Genomic DNA, 9,707 nt, shown 5'->3' on the forward strand with positions numbered 1-9,707 from the left:
AAGATTAATCATTGTATTTGTGGCAGCGTAGAGGGCATGAATTGTGTTGCACTACATGGTATGCATGGTGTAAATGGGTTAGGGGCCGAGCACATGTACATCTCCTCAGTGTGCCCTTCTTGTGACTCTGCTGCCTTGTAATTAACTTGTTTAGTCACTCGCACATTAGCATACATCACGTGTTGCTTACGACTTTGACTAACTTGGAGAATCCGTTCAGCTCCAGGAAGATCTGAGGATGTTCCCTCTGAGACAGAGATGTACTGTATTGTTGTACTGACTCGTGCTCTTTGCTTGGACACCGGAAGCACCTGGCCAAAAGTGTGAGACTGGAGTAAAAACTGTCTCTCATACACACACCTACTAACCTTGTGTATGGACTCAGAGACCCCTACGAGCGCAGAGACCCCTACGAGCGCAGAGACCCCTACGTCTTTTACTGCTCATTTCACTGCAGGTCTCCAGGCAGCCCAGAGCCGTACTGAGCTTCAGCTTTTAGAGGAGATTGTTGTTTAACTGTGGGTTTCCCTGCCATGCAGCGTGAGCAGGAAGTGATCAGATTCTCCTCAGTCCCCATGTGGTTTCACGTTTCAGTGCTTCTGTGGTAGGCGCATTTAAGCTGAACACGGGCGACGGCACCATAGACTGAGCAGCCTTCTCATGAGGTCCTGGACCTTCTCATGAGGTCCTGGACCTTCTCATGAGGTCCTGGACCTTCTCATGAGGTCTTGGGCTCCTTGTGACTGCACACGCCCACTGCTTTATCTCCTCACATCTATTTCAAATAGGGATCAAAGTGCAGACAGCATGAAAGTATCAAACAGAGAAAGAGAGATGGGCTCTGGCTACAGAACTGGGAGAAACACACTCGTGGATGCTCACCGCCAAGACCCCCCCTCCCCCGCTTGCCTTTGTTAGGAAGCAGAGTGACTGAGCTCTGATTGGGACACAGGACACAGGGAAGCATGCATGTACGTCTGCACTCATTTTCTCAGCAGGGGGGATTTTTTTAAAGCAAACACAGGATGTGGGAGTCATGGGGCCCTTGGGTCCCGCCCCCTCACAGCTCAGCAACTCGCACAAAATCCTGAAGAAATATGACGCATGGAGCATCGTATTAGGAGGTAATAGACCATGCACTCAGCAGTATGCCAAGATCACCACAGTGACAGCTTTGGTGCTTAAGATCAGGGCCACGTATAACATGTATAACATGTAAATGTACAGTTATGCATGTATAACATGAAAATGTACAGTTATACATGTAAAACATGAAAATGTACAGTTATACATGTAAAACATGAAAATGTACAGTTATACATGTAAAACATGTAAATATATGACCATAACATTCCAACCACCCTGCCATGCAGACCATGTTCACTGCATTCCTAACAAGTTCCCAGATCAGCTCGGTGGCCGATTTCACCTCCTTTCTTGATCTTTTTGTTATTCTCTCTCAGTTTCTGCCACTTTTAATGAAAAAACCATTCAGCCTTTAATACACAGTATATTTTCTCCGGTTTATAATTATAATTATAATAATAATAATATTATATTGTTGAATTACTTTTCAAAGCCGAAGACAGTGCATTCTTTAACCAGAGCAGTGACCTGTCCACAACCCATAGGGTACGAGATTTCAACATGTTTTCCCAATGCGTTCTTTCATTTCTTTGTACTCATCTGCTTGTTCACTCAAATTCCTCAGCTCATCTATGCCTTACATGTCATGTCACTATTCTAGTCTAACTGGTTTAGCCCAACTTGGACTGGACTGATGAGATAAACACAGAAGGAAACTTTAAAAGGTAATTACAGTGGGAAAACCCATAAACTTATTCGTAAGCACTGCATGAGAAATTCCAGCCAAGTCTTACACAGCATCTTTTGTGCCTTCTATATATGCTTTCAACGTCTGTACTGCTAAGACACAATGTAGTGGTACGCAAAAGCCCCCAAGGCTTTCTTTGAATATGGGATATACAGCTCTGGATATTAAAAATAAATAAAAAATAAAAAAAATGTTGTGAACATGCTGTTCCAGCATCTGTTCCTGACACACACACACACCTCGCTCTACTAATGAGCTACTGATCAGGTGAGCACCAAAGGCAAATCTTATTGGACAATGCCATGTGGAAGACTATTGACAGCCCAGACACGCCAAAACTGGGGTTGAAAAACTAACTCTTCTTTGGTTATGTATTGGGTTATTTAGAAAAAAAACAAATGTTTTAAACAACCTCTGTTTAAGTGTTGACTGTGCTTGGTTGGACAAGACTGCCTGAAGGATCTGAAGAAACAGCGGCATGAGCTCTTCCCTATGGGCACGCCGACTCGCACAAACACCTCTCGGTGCTAAAGGAGACGCCACGGCTCTGGCTCAGACCAAAAGGAGGCTCTCAGCCTCCTGGCTCCTCTGCAGTTCCCAGCACACTGAAACAGGCGCTGAGAGACCAGCAGCTGTGATGCTGAAGGGACACTCATGTCACACAGGGCAGCAGCCAGCTGCTGGTCTCTCAGCGCCTCTGTGTGCTGGGAGCTACTGAGAAGCCAGAGCAGAGGAGCCAGGAGGCCGTAAGAGACAAGAGATGGAGTTTTACAAACAAGTTGCTTGGGTAAATAAAAGATGCACTACTACCCTGAGCACTACTGCCCTACTGGCTCACTTTCAAACTGCAGTGCACAACAGCTCTCATTTACACAGTTTTATAATCATCCTGACGGGGGTCAACCCAAGAGTCATGAAAAGAAATTACGTATAATGAGATGTTTCTTTGTTCTTTAATATCATTTCTCAATGTAAATAATGACAACCGCACTGTTGTGGAAGAGCAGGCGCTAACGAGGGACTGGGCATTACAATTTCTATTCTGGGAGTAGAAGATTACGAATGTTAGGAAATTTTTTTATGTATTTTATTCTACCACAACCAGTTTAAGGCAAAAACCTGATGCTTGCAAAAAGTTCTCTGAAGTGAATCCTGAAGCGCAGACCATCCAGGAGGCTATTTTAACCCGGCTACATTACTGCATCATAGCGACATTAACTCAATCAAAGCTCAAAACTTCAGTTCTTGGGACTCAGTACTTTGCCTTTATTTAGGTGAATTCTTACCCGGGTCAGTAAAAGCATTCCCAAATTTGGAAGGTGTTAGCATCCCTCACTAATACACACGGGCTCCCTCACGTCTGGGATGGATCCCAACATTACACGGCTGCAGCTGAGAGGCAGAACTGCCGTCCGGAGTGGTGTCTGGGCTGAGGGGTGGGGGCAGGGACTCGATGGACAGGAGGCTGTCTAGGTCACACCGGGCAGGAGAATGGGATGGGCAGCCTGGCACAGAGCGGTCACAAAGCCAACCACGCTCACCGTAGCTCATTCTTGATTTCCTCCAAACAGCAAACCGTTCGTGCATTCAGACACACATTAAGCAGCACACCGTTCTCCACGGCCTCCACACCGATGATGGTACGTGTTTCCGTGTTGTGTGTTTGTAGACTGATTGGTCCCACTTCCTGTAGTTATCAGTGTGGGTTGAACGGTCCGACTACACAAAACCCCGCAGAGCCTTCAGTAACGCCACTCCCTTAATAGCATCCTATCAGAGGCATCGCATCATGGGCAGGGCATGGTCTGGTTCTGGTGTGGACTGATTCTGTAGAGTATTAACTGGGGCAGGTTTGATCCCTTTAACAATTAAAAATCTAACAATCTCTGACCATACACACACACACACACACGTGTGAAAACACACAATCAAACTGCTGTGCAAAAATTTGTTTCTTCACATTCATACAAAACACCATTTGGGGGGATTTATCTATAGACAGTGAAGAGCTGAGCAGTTTGTAAGTATAACTGTCTAAGTGCACACTGGAGTAGTCACAATATTTCCATTTGTATAGTCAAAGGTGTGTATGCTTTCACACATGCCCAGTGGAAAGGAGAAAGAGAGAAAGAGAGAGAGAGAGAAAGTGAGAGAGAGACATCCCCTTTAGAAATCAGAGGGGACAGAAGAGAAGGAAGACAGGTCCCTACAAATAACCACATATTAATGGAGACAGGCAATAGTCAACACATTTAAAGCAACAACATCTGCACCGTAATCTGGTGTTTCTTGTTGCACACAAGACAACACTTCAAATAAGTGTAAAAAAGTACATGCGTATTCTCAGTGTGTGTGTGTGAAGAGCACACAAAGATCAACTGCTGGGCATCCTGGGAACATCCACACGCTTTCATGCCACCTGAATGGTACCGGCCGGTTGGGCTGCTTGAAACAACAACGATTACTCTGCGTAAAACAACTGTTAAAACTACTGACAATGTGACCTTAAAACTACTGTTAGCGTTTCTGCCCAAAAACAGTACAACCGAAACCAGTATGTTGGTGTGACTACACAAATGTTGAAATAACTGAATGCTTGAAAGAGAAAGACATTACTGTCATCTTACAACAGACAAACAGTGCTTACATGACCCGCTGAAAAAGAGTTGAAGTGTGCACGTTTTCCCAGTAAATACATAATCATGGGTACATGTGGTGGTGCAGTTACTTTTATCGACAGGTCCATCTGTCAGATGTTTTGGAGCAAATGATAAATAATCACATCACTGGTGGTAAATCAGACATGGACCAATTGAGCGCGTGAAGGATAGTGAGTGTAAGAGGATGGGAAATCATTAGCACATTAGCCTACAGCACTGGAGCACTGCAATCCCCTTCACCCACTCACACACACCCACCCACCTACTTTAGGACAAAGGCATGCAACAATGACAAAAAAAAACGAAGTTGGTCAATTAGTCCCAGAGCTTCCTCTTAACAGGATGGCGGAGCGATAACCCACTCACAGAAACCATGCCAAATCCTTAAGACTGTATGTGTGTGCTACCAGAATGTGTGTGTAAATAATAAACAAAACACAAACAGATCCTTCACTCAGCAACATCCATGTAAGAGTCAAATATCTCTCCTGGACTGCTGCACATACTGCTACATGGAGCAAAACGTGTGTGTGTGTGTTCTCTTGCTCTCTAGAACACAGTTGGATAGTTGGATTTACCAAGCTTGGGGGTGAGTCTACACAACTCCCAGACACGCTACCCTGAGCGGACATGTGGGGAGATCTCCAGTGGCCCTCCACCCACACAAGCTGATTATTGCACGGCCTCCAGCAAACACCAGCTGAGGGTGGAGTGGGGGTGCAGAACGAAAGAGAGCAATGGAGAGACAGCCCGGAGTCGGGCATGACCCCAGCATTTCACGCCAGCTGTCCTGGTGGCCCCAACAGTCACCAAGCTGAAGATTAGGGAGCAGGTCTGAGAAGCCTGCGAAAGCTTCAGCTGAAACGGCAGATGTGGTGACAAAATGAGTTACAGTGAAAGTAAAGGCCACTGAGACGAGAAGGTACAATGTGCAAAACTGACTTAAGAAGATTTATACATGCTCCATGTGTGCACCAGAGACCATCGCCACTTTTGGGAGGCACGATCACACACTAATATTCCTCTGGGGAAATGCTAGTTTCCCCTGTCGCAAATGCCCCAGGGAGACAGCCTCAGACGCAGTCCGGTTTCTCCACAGTGTCCAGAATGACTCCAGAAAAACAGAGGCTTGCGACTTCGTGGTCACAACCTGGACCATTTTCCAAAAGTGACCAATCTATGATTGGCATGTGACATGGTGTCTGAAAGGGCAGCAAAAACAGTAGAATTTAATACAAAGAAGAAAAAAAAAAAGGTTTGCAGTTGATATTGTAGTGCCACAAATTAACTGCATTTGCAGCAGAATAAAAAGGTTGCATTCCCTGCCCTCCCTAGCTTTGACATCTGGAGCCCTGAGCACGGGGAGGACTGAAAGGACAGAGACAGGCGGGTTGTGGCGTCACCACAAATAATGAACCAAAGCAAACTAACCGATGAGGTGGCATGACAAAGAATGGACCATGTCAAACTGCCCGATGCATGTTTTATTAAAGACCTTAGTGTTCAACACATCTAACCACCCCATGCATGAGGTTTTACATCCTCTTTTTGTCACATACATTTTTAGCACTTATGCAATGGCTAACACTTTTTGTTTTTTTTTTTCAATAAGAAAATGTTGAGGGTTTATAAGAAAGCCACGTGTGTGGCGGGGGACAGTTGGCCAAGTCTCGTGTTCTTACTCAGCCTGAAGCCTATGCTGGAACCACCAGGGCCCAATTGGAGGACAGAGGTGCTACCAGGACCCTGTGGAGCACCCTCCTCAGACACTGCTCCTTCAGAAGAGGACAGAGGGCATTTCCCACTAATACAGATGTACAGGGGGGTGTTGTGAGGTCAGAGAGAAAAGTCCCTGGTACTGGTGTTTAGTCCAACCAATCAAATTTCATCCTAGTGGGTGGTGCATTCCCCACAGTTTGCCTCATCTCCTGCCCCATGCAAGGTGGGCGGGCCAGGAGCTGTGATTGAAAAGACAATCTCACTTTTTCTTTACTGATCAGATACATAAATTCACTCTGTCTCACTCCCGCACAAGTTCCTAGGAAGGTAAAGAATCAAGTGTGTGTGAATCAGAATCAAGAATCAAGTCTACCCACCGGAGTTGTCTAGTAGTGCATGAACAAGACCAATGTACAAAGTATCACCAGACATACACATACCTCTGGTGACTTACAATAACAGACTGTGGCATCTGAAGGTCTACTTCAAAATGAGCCAATGAAATGCCACATTGAACCAACACTTTTCTAAAGTAGTAGAATAGGCTAAATGCTGGAACATGGTGACACAAACCCATAACAGTAACGGGTGAGTCATTGAATGAATATGCGTGTGGTGTAGTAGTAACTGACAAGACTCTTAGGAATATAGAGATATAGTGTCATTGGGAAGATGCATGAAATGGCCAGGGAATTGGAAAGTTAACTGCTACAGGAGGAGGGAAATACTCAAACTGAACTACCTGGATATTGCCTATTTATGGTACACCTTTTATTTTAAATAAACCAGATTTTAAATAAACCAAGCATGTAAACGAGTACATCAGAATTTCACGTTCATGCACCAAGCAAGTACTTGGTGGGGTTACATTCATCATCATACACTTTTCTGAGTTACAACATGCTGACCTCCCATTATGAAGTGAGGACTATTGTAGACCTAATACACTCACATTAAACGTCTGACGCTCATTACACTAAACTCAAACACAAATTGTGCAGATTGTACTTGTTAAATAACATAATAATCTACTTTTGAAATGTGAAAACTTTGGAAAAACCTATGCCTGTGACTTTACGCAATCGTGCGTTCCTGAGACAAGCCTACTTCTTTGGGCTGCTTGAATTTATTTAACATAATGTTTGTGTTAGAGCATGTTATGGGTGATACTTCTCCAAGTATGACACAATACACAGAGTATAGCTTACATGCTAGACAAATGATTATCATCTTTTGAGCAAAACTAAGGGCTTACAGAATAAAATCTTATCTTTACGCAGTGATCTCACGAGGCATTCAAGAAATGAACACCGTTGCCTTCTTATGACTTGACAACACGTCAAACACGGTCCCTGTCGTCCAGATCCTCCATTGTGACGCTGCTAAGGTAACAAAGGGTGACGCAGCGTTGCGCTCTGATCCACTGTAACCTAATTCGGTACACGGATAAGGGCCAAGACGCTTCCTTTCAACGTCCGGAGGCACGGCGGCTCCAACGCCCCTGCTCCTTGCGCAACATCCGTGTTCTCCCTTTGATTACCACGTTGGATTCTAATAAACCAAGCATTTGGCTAACGTATTAACATGGTTAAACTTTTAAAAATCAACACCTAAACAACTAAGAGCATACTATATACATGTATATATATATACACACACACACACAAATATATGTATCGGTTCTATTTCGACAAAGACAATAATTGGCCAGGCGCAGACAGCTACAGTAGCTGCGGGTAGCTAGAAAGCAAACGAGTTCCTCGTTATGATAACACCGCCTTCAACAAACTGGCTTTCGCCGAGTCTGACTGGTGTGTCCTTGCTTGTTCAACACGACTTATATAAAAGAAAACTGTTCGTGGGTCCTGTTTACTGATTTTGCCTTGGACAACAGTGACGATATTTCAATCCACCCGTCCAAAATGTTAGCATACACTTTGTTAACGTCTTACAGATTTAGGCAAAGCAGGCTAAACAAACTGTAAAACATGCTTCTTCAAATATTATTGCCTCTTGGCTATCCTGCCTAGAAGGGGGTGGTGTTTCAAACGTATTCTAGCAGTCTTGGTCTGACCACATTTAACTGCTACGGTTTCGTCGACAGGCAAATGTCGCAAAGGTTTATAACTTTCAACTAAAAACCGTTCAACAGTGTTGGGGCGTGAAGACGTTTAATGTCGTTGGCGGTGGAGACCCACAGCTAGGCCGCAGACGGAGCCTCGCAGGCGGAGTGGACGCTGTGCACAGCCCTGGGTCATTGCCTCGTACAGCTACGCAACTGCACGGTTCTCGGTGGACCGAAATATTTAACGTGGGGGGAAAGTGGGACAGCAATATGAGCGTTATAGCCGGGACACGTACATGTTACTAAAGAAATGTCTCGGAACTATTTGAGAATAAAAGGTGAGAGCGAGCAGTAACGGGGCCGCTCTCCTCCTCACCATGAAGTCACTGCCGAAGTTATCCTCGCCTCTCTGGTCCCCTGTTCGCATGGCATGAACCTCTTGAATGAACTTCCTCAATATATTCGCCTGGTCCATCCTTTCAGTCCCTGAACAGTGGTGTTCCCACGGTGCTTTAACTAATCCAAATACAAAAAATTATGTAGAAAAAATAAATTAAATAAATATCTTAAAGAAAAAAACGTCTGACAATTATTCCAACATCTTTATCGCTCCATAGTCCGCTTTGCTCCCCGTTGAATATAAGATAATCCACACTCAGACTCAGTTGTAAATATGTTTTTTCTGTAACCAACCAGGCAGCTTATATTAATACGTCTCTATGTCTTAATAAAAATAAACACCGGTATGCCCCTCCCTGTCTCCACACTGCCACATTAACAACTAAACTCTGAAACAAAACTGGCTGGACCGCCCAAAAGCCGCTAGGACACGTTGCCACCCTCTAGTAGGACCGCGGTATTGCAATTGGATAGTATTCCTCAGTCAAAAATAGGTTATTGGACAGAATATTACGTCAATCAAATAAATGCTGAAATATCTAGTCAATAACTGGGTAATGAAGTTGTCTATCATGTCGTCAGTTCAGCGAGCTTCTTATTGGTGGAATCTAATATGCACCTCCCACCTGGATTCCACTCATGCTCAGTACATGACTGCCTACCGCAAATGTGACGTGTGAATAGCTTTAATCGAGAAACAAAAAATTTATATGATCTCATAAATCTCTCGCGTGGTAGAAATTATTTCTCCCAATTATAAATCGTAGTTGCAATTATTACAGTGTTTATTTTCTGTCAAACATAGGACGTCATGTTTTGATTATTGAATATGAATGAACAAATTGCAATTCTGACGAGAGTATAATTGTTCAAATTGATCAGTATTATATGGTGAGTTTCCCCAGAGAATTTCTGAATCTCTGTCTGGTCACTCTTTGCACCACCTCAAAGAGGCTGAGTATCTTTATCTGTATAACTCAGTCCTACCCCAGAGGGTAAACTGAATAAATTATGTCGTAGGTAAAGGTCA

The 9,707-nt window shown here is 44.1% G+C and overlaps 1 protein-coding gene across 4 annotated transcripts in view; it reads right to left on the reverse strand.

The window, feature by feature from the left end:
* ptpn12 (protein tyrosine phosphatase non-receptor type 12) overlaps positions 1-9,080 on the reverse strand; it is a 32,197-nt gene extending 23,117 nt beyond the window's left edge. For 2 of the 4 annotated variants that reach the window (XM_077006463.1, XM_077006462.1), the window contains exon 1: positions 8,655-9,080. In XM_077006463.1, coding sequence (XP_076862578.1) covers positions 8,655-8,753 — 99 coding nt within the window. In that variant the 5' untranslated portion in view covers positions 8,754-9,080. The remainder of the gene's footprint in view (positions 1-8,654) is intronic. The other 2 variants (XM_077006460.1, XM_077006461.1) reach the window with 2 other exon arrangements.
* Positions 9,081-9,707: the final 627 nt, after the last annotated feature.

The sequence above is a fragment of the Brachyhypopomus gauderio genome, chromosome 5 (assembly GCF_052324685.1).
Source record: "Brachyhypopomus gauderio isolate BG-103 chromosome 5, BGAUD_0.2, whole genome shotgun sequence".
Lineage (NCBI taxonomy): Eukaryota > Metazoa > Chordata > Actinopteri > Gymnotiformes > Hypopomidae > Brachyhypopomus > Brachyhypopomus gauderio.